This window comes from Palaemon carinicauda, chromosome 20 (genome assembly GCF_036898095.1).
Source record: "Palaemon carinicauda isolate YSFRI2023 chromosome 20, ASM3689809v2, whole genome shotgun sequence".
Taxonomy (NCBI): domain Eukaryota; kingdom Metazoa; phylum Arthropoda; class Malacostraca; order Decapoda; family Palaemonidae; genus Palaemon; species Palaemon carinicauda.
This window is the reverse complement of record NC_090744.1, coordinates 114,248,875-114,269,293: the sequence shown is the minus strand read 5'-3', so window position 1 is coordinate 114,269,293 and position 20,419 is coordinate 114,248,875. Positions and strand designations below refer to the sequence as shown.

Sequence of the window (20,419 nt, the reverse complement as noted above, 5' to 3'; positions counted from 1 at the left end):
TCTGAATCCAACTAGAAAATAGAACTAGAAAACAGAACTAGAAAACATACTTCATTAAACTCGAAGGTTGACACAACTGGGGTCTTTTGGTCGAATGTAATCTGCATCACAAAAATGTTTTGTGGGATTCCACCTGATGGACCATCTAATGTTGGGAATTAATAATAGTCCTGCAGCAAATAGAGAGAGAGAGAGAGAGAGAGAGAGAGAGAGAGAGAGAGAGAGAGAGAGAGAGAGAGAGAGAGAAGAGAAAAGAGAAAAAAGAGAGAAAAGACAGAAAAAAAGAGAAGAGAGAAAAGAGGGAGAGAGAGAGAGAGAGAGAGAGAGAGAGAGAGAGAGAGAGAGAGAGAGAGAGAGAGAGAGAGAGAGAGAGAGAGAAATTAAAGTTTAAAATAAAGACGTCCGCGAATAAATTGGAAATCTGTAACCACCAAATTAATGAAAAAAAAAATAAATTGGAAATCTGTAACCATCAAAATAAATAAAAAAAATAAATATATTGGAAATCTGTAACCAACAAAATAAATAAAAAAAGTAAATTGGAAATCTGTAACCATCAAAATGAATAAAAATATATATATACGATAATAGACGATAAAAAAGATAAAAAAAAATAAGAATAATTTACAGCAATAATCTGTAATAATCCCGAAACTAAAGTTAAAAAAAAAAAAAAAAAAAAATGTCTAAGAAAATCTTCGGTTTCTTCAGATGTAAAACAGGGAACCAAAACACCCATCTTGGTAAAGCCTTAATGAGACAGAGCTCTAATTATTCCGAGGTGACAATGAAGGAGCTAATGAAGCCGACGAAAAGATTGGAAGAGAAAGATCACCCTTGAAACATCGTTTGGGGGAAAACAGGATTAATCAAACAGCGGATTTTCGTGGTGAAAGTACAGAGTAAGTTGAGGAGAGAATACTTTATACTGAGTATTCATAAGAATATTAAATTGCTTGCTTGCTCTCTCTCTCTCTCTCTCTCTCTCTCTCTCTCTCTCTCTCTCTCTCTCTCTCTCTCTCTCTCTCTCTCTCTTTGTTTGTACGAGGTGAAAGTAAAGAGAAAGCTGAGGACAGAATTTGTTGCAGTCAATCAAAGTATTCACAAAAATTGCCCAAGTACATTGAGCTCTCTCTCTATCTCTATCTCTCTCTCTCTCTCTCTCTCTCTCTCCTCTCTCTCTCTCTCTCTCTCTCTCTCTCCACATAGTAGCTTTTGTACCTTCCACGCCAAGGGAGAACTCCTAGTGCAATCGAACAGGGCATAAGCGGAATTTGGGGGAAGTGTCACCCTGAGAATATTGTCCCTACATTGACACGCATCTATTAATTAAGAACTCTCCCAAGAGAGAGAGAGAGAGAGAGAGAGAGAGAGAGAGAGAGAGAGAGAGAGAGAGAGATAAATCACTACAAAACTCAAGGCAACATTCACCCATCGAGATACCACCAATAAAGTTATTGGGTCCTTTTTTTTTAAATCACATACTACAGTGGATCCCTGTCTGGTTACGGCTCATTTTTTCTTTCCATGCGCATACCCCTAAAAAAAGTCTGGTCTATTCGTTACAGTTTCCTCTTTCTTTATATATCTAACAACCCTAAAAAAAAAGGACTAGAAGATTGGAAAAAAATTGCACGGACAATTCCCGAAACAAACTGAAGAATTGGTCAGTAAGGAAACTTGGCATTGTCCAGAAGAGGAAAATTTGAGAAGGAAACTGAAGGGATAATTATGGCAGCACATGATTAAACATAAAGAACAAAATATATCAAACGAGCAACATACAGAATTGGCCCTCCGACCCATTCCTAAATTCCCTCTGATTTACTCTATTTTTATGTTATACTGAACAGGCTGATTTTAAGTCTCTTGTCATAGTTTATATATGAAAATTTATTTCAATATTATTACTGTTCTTTAAATTTTTTTATCTTAATTCTTTATCAATTTTCTTAGTTTATTCATTTCCTTATTTCCTTTCCTCACTGGGCTATTTTTTCCCTGTTGGAGCCTTTGGGCTTATAGCATCCTGCTTTTCCAACTAGGGTTGTAGCTTGGACAACGACAACAATAACAATACCAAATAATAATAATAATAATAATATTCGATTAAGGACAACTGACAGAACCAAACCGTCAATCAACCTAGAAATCTATATCGAATTAATTTTGTATTTCCTTTCCATTCACTCAACTTTCCCGGGTCCCCCTCGATTAAAGCAATGGTTTCCTATAACTATGGTTTCTCGTATGGACGTCCGAATGAGGTTCTGGATGGCTGACACTGGCAAGACTACACAATTCGATCGAAGTTCATTGGACATTTCCAGTTGATGAACAATAAGTTTGTAACAATTTGAATCACAGGATGTTATATAAACTTAAATATTTTGTCCCTCTTGTTTATAGTTATACGAGAGATTAAAGTATACAGAACCACTTTTTTAAGAATTTTAAAAACCTAACCAGGAATTATAATAATATTTTCATCATGAAATCATTTTTTGACAAAGGTAAAATTAAAAGGACCAGAATGTCTAATTTAAAAAATGTAACTAAGAATTTAATAAAAACTTTCATAATTTTTTTTTGGACAAAGATAAGGAATTCAAAAAGAAAATATCAACTTTACCTTCTGTCATCGCCAATCAAAATTAGCCTAAACTGATTCTGAAGAATTGGACAGCGCCAAAAGCCTTTCAAACAAGCCGGCGAGTATTGCAAATATTATTGCAAGGACAGCGAAAACAAACGCCAGTCGAAAGCGACGCTCCTGCGCGAAAATTCTGCCGCTAGAGATAAGAAAACAATGGAGAGGAGAGCTCTCAAAAGTCCGCCGTCGTCCATCCCGGGGAACTTTTCGGGAAACAATATCAGGACCTTTCTATTCTCACCTCAAAGAAAAATATCAGAAAAGGAAGAAGTTGTCCAAATAGAAGAGTCAAAACATTTCTTCGTTTCATTGTTTAAAGGTTTAAAGACCGCTCATGAATGGCAGAGGCAAGGTACAGTAGGCTAACTATGTCCTAGAGATTGACCATACATGAATATATTCAGCGCACAAACCCTGCTCTCCACTCAAGTTAAGACCAGTAAGAGCCAGGCAATGGCTGCTGAAGACTTAGCAGGTAGACCTATAGCATCATTCTCCAAATAAGATAGGACCAGGGAGAGCCAGACAATGGCTGATGAAAACTTAACAGGTGGACCTATAGCCCCATTCTCCACACAAGCTAGGACCAGGGAGAGAAAGGCAAGGGCTGCTGATGCCTTGGCAGGTAGACCTATATCCCCTCTCTCCACACACATGCTAGGACCCGGGAGAGCCAGACAATGGCTGCAGATAGACATACTGTATAAGTTCCCCAAAGCCCCATCTTTAGCTCGCAAGGATGGTGAGGTTGCAGACACTACAAGAATCTATCGAGCTTGAGTGGGTCTTTAACCCCTGTCCGGCGATTGCCAGATAGGAAAGTTTCCAATAAGCCACCGAAAATGGTAAGAGAGAGAGAGAGAGAGAGAGAGATTCCAAAACAAACAAGTTTAACGAGGATATTGCGTAACTTCTGTATTTTGAACAATCTTTAATACAAAAACAATTATGATAATACATTGGTAATTTAAAATTACAAATTGTTGTAAAAGATCTAATTGTTTCCGTCGCCGCCGCCCTCGAAGCCGTCGCCGCCGCCCTCGAAGCCGTCGCCGCCGCCCTCGAAGCCGTCGCCCTCGAAGCCGTCGCCGCCGCCCTCGAAGCCGTCGCCGCCGCCCTCGAAGCCGTCGCCCGCCGCCCTCGAAGCCGTCGCCGCCGCCCTCGAAGCCGTCGCCGCCCGCCCTCGAAGCCGTCGTCGCCGCCCTCGAAGCCATTGCCATTGCTGCCACTCTCGAAGCCGTCTCTGTCGCCCTCGAAGCCGCCGTCCTCGAAGCCGTCGCCGCCGCCCTCGAAGCCCTCGCCGCCGCCCTCGAAGCCCTCGCCGCCGCCCTCGAAGCCCTCGCCGCCGCCCTCGAAGCCCTCGCCGCCGCCCTCGAAGCCCTCGCCGCCGCCCTCGAAGCCCTCGCCGCCGCCCTCGAAGCCCTCGCCGCCGCCCTCGAAGCCCTCGCCGCCGCCCTCGAAGCCGTCGCCGCCGCCCTCGAAGCCGTCGCCGCCGCCCTCGAAGCCGCCCTCGAAGCCGTCGCCGCCGCCCTCGAAGCCGTCGCCGCCGCTCTCGAAGCCGTCGCCATTGCTGCCACTCTCGAAGCCGTCGCCATTGCTGCCACTCTCGAAGCCGTCGCCATTGCTGCCACTCTCGAAGCCGTCGCCATTGCTGCCACTCTCGAAGCCGTCGCCATTGCTGCCACTCTCGAAGCCGTCGCCATTGCTGCCACTCTCGAAGCCGTCGCCATTGCTGCCACTCTCGAAGCCGTCGCCATTGCTGCCACTCTCGAAGCCGTCTCTGTCGCCCTAGAAGCCATCGCCGTTGTCGCCGCCCTCGAAGCCGTCTGTCGCCCTCGAAGCCGCCGCCCTCGAAGCCGTCTCTGTCGCCCTCGAAGCCGCCGTCCTCGAAGCCGTCTCTGTCGCCCTCAAAGCCGCCGCCCTCGAAGCCGTCTCTGTCGCCCTCGAAGCCGCCGCCCTCGAAGCCGTCTCTGTCGCCCTCGAAGCCGTCTCTGTCGCCCTCAAAGCCGCCGCCCTCGAAGCCGTCGCCGTTGCCGCTGCCCTAGAAGCCGTCGCCGTCGCCGTTGCCGCTGCCCTAGAAGCCGTCGCCGTCGCCGCCGCCCTAGAAGCCGTCACCTTCGCCGTCGCCGCCGCCCTCAAAGCCGTTGTTGCCTTCGAATCAGTCGTCGCCCTCATCGCCTTCGAAGCCTCCATCGCCTTCGTCGCAGTGGTCATCATCGCACCCGAAGCTTTTGGAGGAACTAGTATTTCACGAAACACTGTATTTATGTTGCAAGCACGTGCGCGTTTGTGTTGGTATGAGCATACGCCTGTAATTCTTATTTTCCCAAGACTGAATTCGTCGAAGTCAAAGCCGTCGAAGTCAAAGCCGTCGAAGTCAAAGCCGTCGAAGTCAAAGCCGTCGAAGTCAAAGCCGTCGAAGTCAAAGCCGTCGAAGTCAAAGCCGTCGAAGTCGCGATCGTTTTAGGTGTCGTCATCGTCGAAGTCTTCATAGTCATCGTTGTCGTAGAAGTTGTCGCCCTCCAAGCTATTGTCGTCGAAGTCATCGTTGTCGAAGCCATCGTCGTCGTTGTTGTCAAAGTCGTAATTGTTTAGGTGTCGACATCGTCGAAGTCGAAGTCTTCGTCATAGATGCTGTTACCCTATAATTCGTTGAAATCGTTGTCGTCGAAGTCTTCATTGTCAAAATTGAATTTGTCTAAGTCGTCGTCCTCAATGTCTTTCATTACACAAAATAATATTACAAAGTCATGGGAAAGAAAGATATCCATATCTCGCCTTCGTATGAAACAAGGAACAACTCAATCTACCAATCCAATTTACTATACATAAAGATGAATGAAACCTGTAATCTTTAATAAATTAAGATTCAAAAGATATTCGAAAAATCAAAGGTCTAAATAAGATTAAGCAATATAGCTCATCCTATCCATCTCCCCTAACTTAATCTATTTCAGTTTACATAATCAGAAAGAAGATTAGTTTTTTTATTTTAACAGCTTTGTATAGACACTCTTCAATTGCACTTTACATTTGAATGTAAACAACAGAGTTGCAAAGCATCTAGTTCAATTAAATAACATCTTTGAAATACACAAGAGAACTAGAGGGGCACTCAGTAGAGTGCAGACCTCCGCTGCGGCAGCTTATTGATCGATTGATTTATGAAATTTATGGCCCGAAGCCAAACGCCGGAGCCGCAAGGCCATTCAGCGCATATACGGCTGCTTATTTCTCGGCCTTTTGCTCGACCGTGACCTTGACCTTTGACCTTTACCTTCCAAAATTTAACCATTTCCAGCTTTTTACATAAGTTAATCCCTGCAAGTTTCATTACTCTATGATTAAAATTGTGTCCAGGAAGCTGTTCACAAACCCACTCACACAAACAGGGGTTAAAACCCAACCTCCTTCCAACTTCGTTGGCGGAGGTAAAAATTCATGAAGAAACTCACACGCACGTATGTCTAGCTACTTTATATTCAGGGACGCTATTGCATAAATAAAACCACATACATTAGAAGCAATGATCTTGTGAAAAAGAAAAGTACCTACGATTAATTAATAAAACTTGGAGAAGAAACAGCAAATAAAATAGAGACGGGATAAATATTTTTTTCCCTTTAACCCAAAAATTAATGAAAAAATATAATTTCGGGTCAAAACATTTAATCTATTCAGAACCATTAGAATTTGTAAAAAAAAAAAAAAAAAACTTTTATAAAAAGGAGAAACTAAATATTCTTCCTTTCACGAGAAAATTAATAAAAAAGTAAGTTTTGTGTTAAAACTTAATCCATTCAGAATTTCAGAAGAAAATGATAGATATATCACCACAACAACATCAGAATAAATTGCTGTCTATCAAAGCCTCACTAATTACTCTTGACAGGTTTAAATGTACCAAAATAATCACTGATAACCTGGTTCAATCCTATCAGGAAGATTGAAGTCACGTACGGGTTAATGGACTTGCTAGAGTCGTCTTTCAATAAAATTTTCTTTTAACAAATATCTTGGGGATTGAATCTGAAGTTAAAGAACTTTAAGATATGTACTTGAAGACAGAAACATTATTAACGTTCATGAATTTTGTTTATCACTTAATTTGATCTTGGTCAAGGGTTAGTTTTTAGACGTGAATGATCAAAATGCATTTTGGCGCTTAGGGGTTAAAACTAATAAATCATTGAGAATAAAGATTTTGAAACTTACGTATATGGGGCATTTATTTTGATTTGTAGTTATAAAGTGTAAGTGTAAGTGTAAGTGTAAGTGTAAGTGTAAGTGTGTGTGTGAGAGAGAGAGAGAGAGAGAGAGAGAGAGAGAGAGAGAGAGAGAGAGAGAGAGAGAGAGAGAGAGAGAGTTGTCTTCTTTTTGCTAAGACAATTTCCAAATACTCTTATTTCGTGATTTGGTCAAGATTTTTTCGAATAGATATCGATAGTTTTTTAAGCATGCATGTACGTCAGACATTAATACAATACTGTGTATTTACCTTAACAATAATACTAAATGACATTAATGCAACACCATAAAGTATAATGAATGTATTGAAATCATAAAAAACTACACAGATTTAACATCCAAGATAAAAAAAAAAAAAAAAAAAACTCTTTCAGGGTCTTTGTCGTAAAAATATCCTGAAAATGGGTGACCATAACACCCACCGTAGTCAAGAGATTTAATGAGCTTGTTGATAATTAAAGATAATGAGGTCTTCGGATAAAGGTAGGCTACAGGGATGATTTGAGGAAGTATCTTTTATGGGAAAACGGGTATATTTTTAAGCGACATTTTTTTTTTTTTTGGGGGGGGGGGGTGGCGAAGAGAAGAGGGAACTGTAAGGACAGACTTAAATGATGTTGATTTTGAAGTTTTCGAAATGTCAGATTTAAAAGGGATTACCGTTTGCTTAACAAATGTGTGTGTATATGTGTGTTGATTTAATCCTAGTTAACAATGTGTGTGTGTCTCTCTCCCCCCCCCTCTCTCTTTCTCTCTCTCTCTCTCTCTCTCTCTCTCTCTCTCTCTCTCTCTCTCTCCTCCCTCTCTCTCTCTATCCCTCCCTCTCTCTCTCTATCCCTCCCTCTCTCTCTCTATCCCTCCCTCTCTCTCTCTATCCCTCCCTCTCTCTCTCTATCCCTCCCTCTCTCTCTCTATCCCTCCCTCTCTCTCTCTCAATAGCAAAAGGCAAAGAAATTTTCCACATCTCCCACAAATAAATAACCAAAATCAAAACATATGTTGCTATCACTCAATCTGGAAGCAATAAATCATACAAAAACCTCTATCCAATACATTACTTCAAAAATATTAAGATACTTTGGGTGTAATATCACTCCTTCTCCACCCCAACAAGCATTCTTAGAAAAAGGACAACAACAATAATAAAAACAACTATAACAGCAGCAGCATTTCCTCTACGCCCCAATTAAAATTCTCAACCAATCGTCTTATATGTGAAGGATCTAATTTAATGTTGTTACTGTTCTTGAAATATTTTACTTTGATTGTTTATTATTTTCGAAATTAATTTACTTCCTTGTTTCCTTTCCTCACTAGTTTTCCCTGTTGGAGCCCTTGGACTCGAAGCTTCTTGCTCTTCCAACTAGGATTATAGCCTAGATTGTGATAATAATGATAGCTAAGCTACAATCCTAGTTGGAAAAGCAGGATGCTATAATCCCAAGGGCTCCAACGGGGAAAATTAGCTCGGCGAGGAAACAAAATCAGGAAATAAACTAAAAGAGAAGTATTGAACGATTGAAATAAAATGTTTTAGGAACTGTCTTAAAATCTATAACTTATAGTTACAGGACAAAATCCTAAGAAAAATAGTCTCCGAACATCTAAGCAATACTGATCTAACCAAACAAATTGGCCTAATTACAAAGGATAACTTGCCTGAACTATCTAAACCACAGCTAACGAACCAGTCAGTGGTCAGAAACCAAGAGAAATTGAGCCTAATTGACACTTCAATTATCTTCAGAAAATAAGAAGGGAGCCAAGGTAAACAAACATAGGTTCTCCGGAGTGCCCTTATTTTGTAGGGTTCTCTGTAATCTATGGGTTATTATACGCATTCCCAAGGTCTAATTACATACGAGTACCGTGTGAGCAAAACAGTTCAAAGAGATGGTGTTCTGGGAAGTGCTATTGGTGTAGGCAAGGCCGAGACGTAAACATCTAGACAGTACTGCATTGGATCCTTCTCTCTAGTTACGGCTCACTTTCCCTTTGCCTACACATACACTGAATAGTCTGGCCTATTATTTACAGATTCTCCTCTGTCCTCATTCACCTGACAACACTGAGATTACTGAACAATTCTTCTTCACCCAAGGGGTTAACTACTGCACTGTAATAGTCCAATGGCTACTTTCCTCTTGATAGGTAGAAGGGACTCTTTAGCCATGGTAAGCAGCTCTTCTAGGAGGACACTCAAAAATCAAACCATTGTTCTCTAGTCTTGGGTAGTGCCATAGCCTCTGTACCATGGTCTTTCACTGTCTTTGGTTAGAGTTCTCTTGCTTGAGGGTACACTCGGGCACACTATTCTATCTCGTTTCTCTTCCTCTTTGTTAAAAGTTTTCATAGTTTATATAGGAAATATTTATTTAAATGTCATTATTCTTAAAATATATTATTTTTCCTTGTTTCATTTCCTCACTGGGCTATTTTTCCTGTTGGGGGCCCTGGGCTTATAGCATCCTGCTTTACCAACAATATTGTAGCTTAGCAAGTAATAACAATAACAACAACAACAACAACAACAACAATAATAATAATAATAATAATAATAATAATAATAATAATAATAGCCTGTGCTGGAAATACATATCTTGAGGCACTTTAGATAGATTTCCTAACTAGGAGCACATGCCTCAAGGCTAGAGGTCCCATTCAGCACAAATATGCCAATTCTGGTGGAAAACCCTGCAGTTGCACTACTGAGTAACAATGTAGTATTTTAGACAGCAAGATGGAAGAAATAAATCTGGATTTGAAGTATAGTAGAAATGATGGGGAGAGAGTTAGGAGGGCTTGGAAGGAACCTGTTAGGAGGAGAAGATCAAAAGGGAGGCTGAGAATTAGATGGCGAGATAAGGTGAAGGATGATATGGAGAGAAGAGGTTTGGTGAAATAGGATGCCTTTGATAGAAGGCATTGGAGAGTAGGGGGATAAGATCGAGAGGAAGGCAGAGAATTAGAAGGCGAGATAAGATGAAGGATGATATGGAGAGGAAGGGTTGATTGAAAGGTCAAAGGCATTGGAGAAGGCGCATTAGGTAACCGACCCCTTAATGTAGGGATGGCAGTGGGAACAAGAACCGAAATCTAAAAATGCAAGTGCGGTCTTCAATAATATCTAGTGTGCACGCGTGAAGTGCACTGGCATCGCTAACAGTAAGAGGGTCGGATGTCTTGCCTTAAGTATAGTTACTGGGTGGTTGAAAGTTATGCAAAAAAAAAAAAAAAAAAAAAAAAAAAAAAAAAAAAAAAGATTAATTTGAGTATGAATAAGGTTCAGACATAATGCAAACCTTCTCAGATCCTATACGGAGGCATGATTCTATAAGCTTGTGTACTGTAATCTTCAATGTGATATCGTTGAAATAATACGTTGTTGATGTGCAAAACATTGGTAAAAACGTTGTTGATGTGCTAAACATTGGTAAAAACGTTGTTGATGTGCTAAACATTGGTAAAAACGTTGTTGATGTGCTAAACATTGGTAAAAACGTTGTTGATGTGCTAAACATTGGTAAAAACGTTGTTGATGTGCTAAACATTGGTAAAAACGTTGTTGATGTGCTAAACATTGGTTAAAACGTTGTTGATGTGCTAAACATTGGTTAAAACGTTGTTGATGTGCAAAACATTGGTAAAAACGTTGTTGATGTGCAAAACATTGGTAAAAACGTTGTTGATGTGCTAAACATTGGTAAAAACGTTGTTGATGTGCAAAACATTGGTAAAAACGTCGTTGATGTGCAAAACATTGGTAAAAACGTTGCAAACTTCAGATTAACTCTTCCACGAGTTTTATATCTTTGTGAGAACAGAGGATGGAGTTAGTATTGATGTGGTTCACGTAGATGAATCATTCAATAAAATTAAAAATGCCAAGATGCTGAAATGTGTGACTGGATTTATGAATTTGAGTTATACTGTACAACCCAGCACTGAGGCCTGGGGCCTGTGATGGCATTCAGTGTTTAAGTGCAACTAGGGGTAACCTATTACTTGGGAGGGGGGGGGGAGGACCCTCACCCACCTATATGTGGGAACATTAATGACTAGGGGTACTCTGTAGAGTACAGACCTCCACCACAACAGCTTATTTATTCGACCTTTTGCTCGACCCTGACTTTGACCTTAACATTTATCATTTGGCGTGGATTTTCATACACTTAAATATGAACCAAGTTTGAAGTCCCCCTGACAACGATGTCTAAACTTATGGCTGACTACGTGAATTGGTAATTTTGCTTGACCGTGACCTTGACCTTCCAAGACCTTGGCCTTACAAAATCTATTACTTTCCAGTTCTTTATAAAGGTTAATCCCTGCAAGTTTCATTACTCTATGATTAAAATTGTGGCCAGAAAGCTGTTCACAAACAAACACACACAAACAGGGGTGAAAACATAACTTCCTTCCAACTTCGCTAGCGGAGGTAATTAAAGATTTAGGAATAAATAAGTCCGTTAGAATTTGACGAGATATTGAAGCCCTTTTCGTCAATAGACGTAGGAGGAGATATTGATGATGATTAGTATTTTTTAAAGTAGTTACAGAAACAGAGCTGAATGAAAATGCTCTTACCGATGCTCATAGGAAACGCTCCCTCTCAACTCCCTCACCTCTCTTTCTCACCTTGTCCTCCCCTAACCCTCCCCCCTTTCCATTAACCCTCAACCTTTCCTTATAATATTACAGTATACGTAATTATATTTCTTACTTCAAATATTTCATCCAAAACATTTCCCAGGAAATAATATGCCTCGCAAACATCTTTTCCTTATTCTCTTGGTCCCCTGAAGCAATATTACTCCAATACTTGATATTTGTCTTTACAGAAAATTCCTCGGGTTGAGAGTGTCTAACGTTTGGTCATTCCTCTGTCCGCGTCCTCCGCCTGGACATTCCTCTGTCCGCGTCCTCCGCCTGGACATTCCTCTGTCCGCGTCCTCCGCCTGGACATTCGCTCTGTCCGCGTCCTCCGCCTGGACATTCGCTCTGTCCGCGTCCTCCGCCTGGACATTCGCTCTGTCCGCGTCTTCCGCCTGGACATTCGCTCTGTCCGCGTCCTCCGCCTGGACATTCGCTCTGTCCGCGTCTTCCGCCTGGACATTCGCTCTGTCCGCGTCCTCCGCCTGGACATTCGCTCTGTCCGCGTCTTCCGCCTGGACATTCGCTCTGTCCGCGTCCTCCGCCTGGACATTCGCTCTGTCCGCGTCTTCCGCCTGGACATTCGCTCTGTCCGCGTCTTCCGCCTGGACATTCGCTCTGTCCGCGTCTTCCGCCTGGACATTCGCTCTGTCCGCGTCTTCCGCCTGGACATTCGCTCTGTCCGCGTCTTCCGCCTGGACATTCGCTCTGTCCGCGTCTTCCGTCTGGACATTCGCTCTGTCCGCGTCTTTCGTCTGGACATTGCTCTGTCCGCGTCTTTCGTCTGGACATTGCTCTGTCCGCGTCTTCCGTCAGGACATTGCCCTGTCCGCGTCTTCCGTCAGGACATTGCCCTGTCCGCGTCTTCCGTCAGGACATTGCCCTGTCCGCGTCTTCCGTCAGGACATTGCCCTGTCCGCGTCTTCTGTCAGGACATTGCCCTGTCCGCGTCTTCTGTTTGAACATAGAGTCTTCTGTTTGGATAATACACTCTTAATGTCTGCCGGTTTGAAAGTCTGTCTGGATTGGGCTCTGTCTGTGTCTGTTTGGACATTGCTCTATCTGTCTGTTTTTAAAAACACCAGGATTTCTCTCTGTCTGTCTGTGTTAATACACCTGGCTTCGTATCCAACTGTTCAAACTTCATTTATACCTACGAGTCAATCAACCCATTTTTTTTCTAGTCCTCAATTCCGATTGCCCTATTTCGAAGCTTTAAAGTAATTCTCTCATCCAGCGGGACAGAAAAGTAGCCAAGGTTAAATGGGCACTCAACACAATAGCTTCATTTTTTCAACTTTCTGGAGAATCTAAAAATAAGTGAGCTTTTTGAGACCTGGTTGAGAGGGACAAGCCATTACCAGCGGAGATTTTCTATTGGCAAGAGAAACTCTTGACTAGTTTATTATTAAATTCTGAAAAGGGAAAGATTGTCCGTCTACCAATCTCTCTCTCTCTCTCTCTCTCTCTCTCTCTCTCTCTCTCTCTCTCTCTCTCCGATCAGAAAAAGGGATGCAAGTGAACTTAACTTCATGCATTTTACTACGGAGGTTACTGCCTATAGTTTGCTTTACACGACAAACTGTTAGCGATTATACAGTTCCTTGCATACTCCTCCAAGCACCGCTCGCCAATACTCCCCAAGCACCGCTCGCCAATGCTGCCCGAAGCACCGCTCGCCAATGCTGCCCCAAGCACCGCTCGCCAATGCTGCCCCAAGCACCGCTCGCCAATGCGCCTCCAAGCACCGCTCGCCAATGCGCCTCCAAGCACCGCTCGCCAATGCGCCTCCAAGCACCGCTCGCCAATGCGCCCCCAAGCACCGCTCGCCAATGCGCCCCCAAGCACCGCTCGCCAATGCTCCCCCAAGCACCGCTCGCCAATGCGCCCCCAAGCACCGCTCGCCAATGCTCCCCCAAGCACCGCTCGCCAATGCTCCCCCAAGCACCGCTCGCCAATGCGCCCCCAAGCACCGCTCGCCAATGCGCCTCCAAGCACCGCTCGCCAATGCGCCTCCAAGCACCGCTCGCCAATGCGCCTCCAAGCACCGCTCGCCAATGCGCCTCCAAGCACCGCTCGCCAATGCGCCTCCAAGCACCGCTCGCCAATGCGCCTCCAAGCACCGCTCGCCAATGCGCCTCCAAGCACCGCTCGCCAATGCGCCTCCAAGCACCGCTCGCCAATGCGCCCCCAAGCACCGCTCGCCAATGCTCCCCCAAGCACCGCTCGCCAATGCGCCCCCAAGCACCGCTCGCCAATGCGCCCCCAAGCACCGCTCGCCAATGCGCCCCCAAGCACCGCTCGCCAATGCGCCCCCAAGCACCGCTCGCCAATGCGCCCCCAAGCACCGCTCGCCAATGCGCCCCCAAGCACCGCTCGCCAATGCGCCCCCAAGCACCGCTCGCCAATACTCCCCCAAGCACCGCTCGCCAATGCGCCCCCAAGCACCGCTCGCCAATACTCCCCCAAGCACCGCTCGCCAATGCGCCCCCAAGCACCGCTCGCCAATTCTCCCCCAAGCACCGCTCGCCAATACTCCCCCAAGCACCGCTCGCCAATGCGCCCCCAAGCACCGCTCGCCAATGCGCCCCCAAGCACCGCTCGCCAATGCGCCCCCAAGCACCGCTCGCCAATGCGCCTCCAAGCACCGCTCGCCAATGCGCCTCCAAGCACCGCTCGCCAATGCGCCTCCAAGCACCGCTCGCCAATGCGCCCCCAAGCACCGCTCGCCAATGCGCCTCCAAGCACCGCTCGCCAATGCGCCTCCAAGCACCGCTCGCCAATGCGCCTCCAAGCACCGCTCGCCAATGCGCCTCCAAGCACCGCTCGCCAATACTCCCCCAAGCACCGCTCGCCAATGCGCCCCCAAGCACCGCTCGCCAATGCGCCCCCAAGCACCGCTCGCCAATACTCCCCCAAGCACCGCTCGCCAATACTCCCCCAAGCACCGCTCGCCAATGCGCCCCCAAGCACCGCTCGCCAATGCGCCCCCAAGCACCGCTCGCCAATGCGCCTCCAAGCACCGCTCGCCAATGCGCCTCCAAGCACCGCTCGCCAATGCGCCTCCAAGCACCGCTCGCCCATACTACCCCAAGCACCGCTCGCCAATACTCCCCCAAGCACCGCTCGCCAATACTCCCCCAAGCACCGCTCGCCAATGCGCCCCCAAGCACCGCTCGCCAATGCGCCCCCAAGCACCGCTCGCCAATGCGCCTCCAAGCACCGCTCGCCAATGCGCCTCCAAGCACCGCTCGCCAATGCGCCTCCAAGCACCGCTCGCCCATACTACCCCAAGCACCGCTCGCCAATACTCCCCCAAGCACCGCTCGCCAATGCGCCGCCAAGCACCGCTCGCCAATGCGCCGCCAAGCACCGCTCGCCAATACTCCCCCAAGCACCGCTCGCCAATGCGCCTCCAAGCACCGCTCGCCAATGCGCCGCCAAGCACCGCTCGCCAATACTCCCCCAAGCACCGCTCGCCAATGCGCCGCCAAGCACCGCTCGCCAATACTCCCCCAAGCACCGCTCGCCAATGCGCCTCCAAGCACCGCTCGCCAATGCGCCGCCAAGCACCGCTCGCCAATACTCCCCCAAGCACCGCTCGCCAATACTCCCCCAAGCACCGCTCGCCAATACTCCCCCAAGCACCGCTCGCCAATACTCCCCCAAGCACCGCTCGCCAATACTCCCCCAAGCACCGCTCGCCAATACTCCCCCAAGCACCGCTCGCCAATACTCCCCCAAGCACCGCTCGCCAATACTCCCCCAAGCACCGCTCGCCAATACTCCCCCAAGCACCGCTCGCCAATACTCCCCCAAGCACCGCTCGCCAATACTCCCCCAAGCACTGCTTGTGATGCTTTCTTCCTTTTTTTCATTACCCCTGGTCTTTCATTTTAGCTGTCCAGCTTCTTTAACAATACCTTATCAAATTTTTCACCAGTAATCCAAGAGTAAACCCCATGGGTAATCTGTAATTCATGAGTAAACCCTAATGGTAACTTCTAAGTGCTATTTACTGTAATTACTCAGTTTTCATTAAACTGCTCTGTATTAATAGACTTTCTCTTGTAATGATGCTACCGTTCTTAAAATATTCTAATTATTTCCTTATTTCCTTTCCTTACTGAGCCATTTTCCTTGTTGGGGCCCCTGGGCTTACAGCATCCTGCTTTTCCCACTAGAGTTGTAGCTTAGCAACAACAACAATAATAATAAATAAAAAATCAATAATAATAATAATAATAATAATAATAATAAATAAAAAATCAATAATAATAATAATAAATAAAAAATCAATAATAATAATAATAATAAATAAAAAATCAATAATAATAATAATAATAAATAAAAAATCAATAATAATAATAATAAATAATAATAAATAATAATAATAATAATAATAATAATAATAATAATAATAATATTAATAACCCATTGGAAATTTCCTGCCTAGCAATCTTTTGGATGAGAGTTCAAACCCCTCCCTCAAGTTCGAGAGTTTCTTGTAGTGTCTGTAACCTCAACATGTTTGAGAACCATGAATAGAGGGTTTAAGGGAGCCTGTAGGTCTACCGGACGAGACATCAGCAGCCATTGCCTGGCCCTCCGTGGTTCTAGTTTGGGTGGAGATGAATTATCATCTGGCCAATGAAAGGACCTAATATGTTAACTTTCTGGTTAAAAACGTTATAACCGTTAAATTCTTAGGCTAAACTCTTATATTTTCACGAAAAAAAATTCCCAAATGCTTAGAAAATAAAACAGCTGGAAAATAAAACTCCTGAAAAATAAAAACCTGAAAAATAAAACGGCTGAAAAATAAAAACACCCGAAAAATAAAACAGCTGGAAAGTAAAAACAGCTGGAAAATAAAAACAGCTGGAAAATAAAAACAGCTGGAAAATAAAAACAGCTGGAAAATAAAAACAGCTGGAAAATAAAAACAGCTGGAAAATAAAAACAGCTGGAAAATAAAAACACCTGAAAAATAAAAACAGCTGGAAAGTAAAACAGCTGGAAAGTAAAAACAGCTGGAAAGTAAAAACAGCTGGAAAGTAAAAACAGCTGGAAAATAAAAACAGCTGGAAAATAAAAACAGCTGGAAAATAAAACAGCTGGAAAATAAAACAGCTGGAAAATAAAACAGCTGGAAAGTAAAACAGCTGGAAAATAAAACAGCTGGAAAATAAAACAGCTGGAAAATAAAACAGCTGGAAAATAAAACAGCTGAAAAATAAAACAGCTGGAAAGTAAAACAGCTGGAAAGTAAAACAGCTGGAAAATAAAACAGCTGGAAAATAAAACAGCTGGAAAATAAAACAGCTGTATGGGAAGAGATATTTATGGAGATTAGGTATCCATAATAAATATTATAGGTATAAAAGATTATACGTTCATAAGAGGATATATCCGTATGCCTTTTGAAAATATATTTATATGCATTCTGAAAATATAGCTATAAATAGAATTTCTATAAAAAGGCCATGGATCAAAAACTATAAACAAAAGTCGTTTCCTTAAAATTGGAAAAAAATAGCAAGGATAAATACTAAAACAGGAGGAAAAATATAAATTCTATAATTTGGAAAAAATCGCTAAGCAACGGAGGAAAAAAAAGGAGAAATGAAACTGGTCTCTCTCTCTCTCTCTCTCTCTCTCTCTCTCTCTCTCTCTCTCTCTCTCTCTCTCTCTCTCTAATAACTGGTATCTCTCTCTCTCTCTCTCTCTCTAATTGAAAAGATACAACACTCAATGTGGCAATTTCTTTACATACAAAATAGCAAATACATGGAATAAACTTCCAGCGGATGTAGTAAACAGTAACACGGTAAAAGAGTTCAAGAATTAGTTAGACAAATAAGAACTCTAAATGCTTATATAGTGAATAGCTATACCAAAGAGCAAATGGAGTCTCCGCGGATGGACTTAAGTCTTCAACATATCCAAAATCCTTGTAACTCTCTCTCTCTCTCTCTCTCTCTCTCTCTCTCTCTCTCTCTCTCTCTCTCTCTCTCTCTCTCTCTCTCTCATCTTGAAATATACGATGGGGATGCGTCAAGAACATGAAAATAATGACGAAAGTTTAAATTATTTTCTTACCCAAAAAAGTTTTAAATTTATAATCAAACTTGCAATGAATGCAGCAACAACTTTACTAAAAAAAAAAAAACAAAAAAAAAAAACTTATTTCGCAGAGATGCAGAGCGTACACATATATCAATATATACAATTTACAAACACTTACATCATACATACGATTTAATGACGAATTTTCGAAAAAAAAACTTTTCGAAAAACAACTTTTCGAAAAACGAATGTTCGAAAAACTTTTTATTTTTATTTTTGAAAACCAATTAGAAAAAAATTGTTCGAATGTGTAATTGTTCGAATTTACAATTGTTCGAAAAACTTTTTTTTCGAAAACCAATTATTAGAAAAAAATTGTTCGATTGTGTAATTGTTCGAATTTACAATTGTTCGAATTTTCAATTGTTCGAAAAACTTTTTTCGAAAACCAATTATTAGAACAGTTGTCCTTATGTGTAATTGTTCGAAAAACTTTTTTCGAAAATCAATTATTAGAACACAGTTGTCCGTATGTGTAATTGTTCGAAAAACTTTTTTTTGAAAACCAATTATTAGAAAAAAATTGTTCGAATGTGTAATTGTTCGAAAAACTTTTTTTTTCGAAAACCAATTATTAGAAAAAATTGTTCGAATGTGTAATTGTTCGAATTTACAATTGTTCGAAAAACTTTTTTTTCGAAAACCAATTATTAGAACACAATTGTTCGAATTTACAATTGACCAAATTACAAGATAATCGAATAAGCAATTTTTCGAAATTATTATTCGAATCTATGAGTTAAACCGACTAGTTGAGTATGAGTGAGAATTTATTATTTTTGCAGTTTAAAAGCGAATGAGTAGTTTATGAGAAATACCTCAATTGGATTTTTTATCATTTAAATATATTTATGAAAAAAGAACCGCAAACAAATCCTGTTTTTTAAAATAAACATTAACAATCGAATGAGTAGTTCAATAAGAAACAACTCAATTGCATAGTTTTTCTTAAATACATTTACAAAATAAAATAAAAATAAATTTATCATTTAAATAAATTTATGAAAAAAGATAACCGCACACAAATCCTGTTTTTGAAAATAAACACTAACAATCGAATGAGTAGTTGAATGAGAAAAAAACTCAATTGCATCGTTTTTCTTAAATACATTTACAAAATAAAATAAAAATAAATTTATCATTTAAATAAATTTATGAAAAAAGATAACCGAAAACAAATCCTGTTTTTGAAAATAAACATTAACAATCGAATGAGTAGTTAAATGAGAAAAAACTCAATTGCATCGTTTTTCTTAAATACATTTACAAAATAAAATAAAAATAAATTTATCATTTAAATACATTTATGAAAAAAGATAACCGCAAACAAATACTGTTTTTGAAAATGAACATTAACAATCGAATGAGTAGTTCAATGAGAAACAACTCAATTGCATAGTTTTTCTTAAATACATTTACAAAATAAAATAAAAATAAATTTATAATTTAAATAAATTTATGAAAAAAGAACCGCAAACAAATCCTGTCTTTTAACATAAACATTAACAATCGAATGAGTAGTTAAATGAGAAACAACTTAATTGCATCGTTTTTCTTAAAATACATTTACAAAATGAAAATAAAAATGAACCGTAAACAAACTTTTTTTGAAATATAAACATTAAAATTCTCACTGTTATTTTGGACGCTTTCCTATTTAGAAGAAATTTCTTAAACCGTAAAATGGCTAAGTTCGTTAAGAGGGAAAAAGCAAAGCCCATGTTAATAGTGAACGGACATTAATTTGTTAAAGACAAGCAAATACAAGATATAACATTGGAAGGACCATATATTTTCTAATTACTGCAAATGTCGTGCTATAAGAGCAAAAGATTTTTCTATCGCTTAAGTTGGAGCAAATGCTTTTTTTACTGACCAGGCAGACAAGAGTCTTTTTATAGTTTATATATGACATATTTGTTTTTGACGTTGTTAATAGTTTATATAAGACATATCTGTTTTGACGTTGTTGCCTTTTTTAGAATGATTTATTGTTAATTTCTTCTCTTCATTTATTTATTTCCTTTCCTCACTGAGCTATTTTTCCCTATTGGGGCCCTTGGGCTTATAGCATCTAGCTTTTCCAACTAGGGTTGTAGCTCGGATAGTAATAATAATATTAATAATCATCATTTAGGGGATCCAGCTGAACTAAAAGTGCGAAAATTTATGGAAAGAATAAAAGAGGACGCAAAAGGTACAGTCACTCATATAAGTTTATGGATGTCTGGGTGTTTGAGAGAGATTTATACTCCACACCCTTTCTGGACGACAGGTGTCTAAGAGCGCGAGACCGGTCAAATATTCAACTATACAGTTGTCCGTTTTCGCGCTCAGAGACACCTGTCGTCCAGAAAGGGGTGAAATAGAAATCTCTCTCAAACACCCGGGGATCCATCAACTTATGAGTGACTGTACAGGGGACTCCACTCATTATATAATTTAAAATGCATCTTCGTATATTAGTGCGTCTGGAGCTCAAGGAATGCCAACTGAAAACAGTATTAAGCGCTCAATTAGAAAGGTTCGCTTTTTAATTGCTTTAAAAATATCTTTTTTATTTGGCATAAATGTGCAAAGATATATAAATTAATTTTAATAAACATGAATTGCTTTTAAATTGCTTTAAAAACTTTTTTTATTTGGCATAAATGTGCAAAGATACGTAAATAAATTTTAACAAATATGAAATATTCGTTAATTAACATTGAGCATATTCTCCTTTATGTTTAAGTA

General features: G+C 41.6%; 1 protein-coding gene across 1 annotated transcript in view; it reads left to right on the top strand.

Annotated features, from left to right (window-relative positions):
- Positions 1–20,419, top strand: part of LOC137614480 (pre-mRNA-splicing factor 38A-like) — a 76,558-nt gene that overhangs the window by 31,136 nt on the left and 25,003 nt on the right. Inside the window, exons 3-4 of the mRNA XM_068344284.1 lie at positions 782–902; positions 3,912–4,051. Of these exons, the coding sequence (XP_068200385.1) occupies positions 782–902; positions 3,912–4,051 (261 nt within the window). The remainder of the gene's footprint in view (positions 1–781; positions 903–3,911; positions 4,052–20,419) is intronic.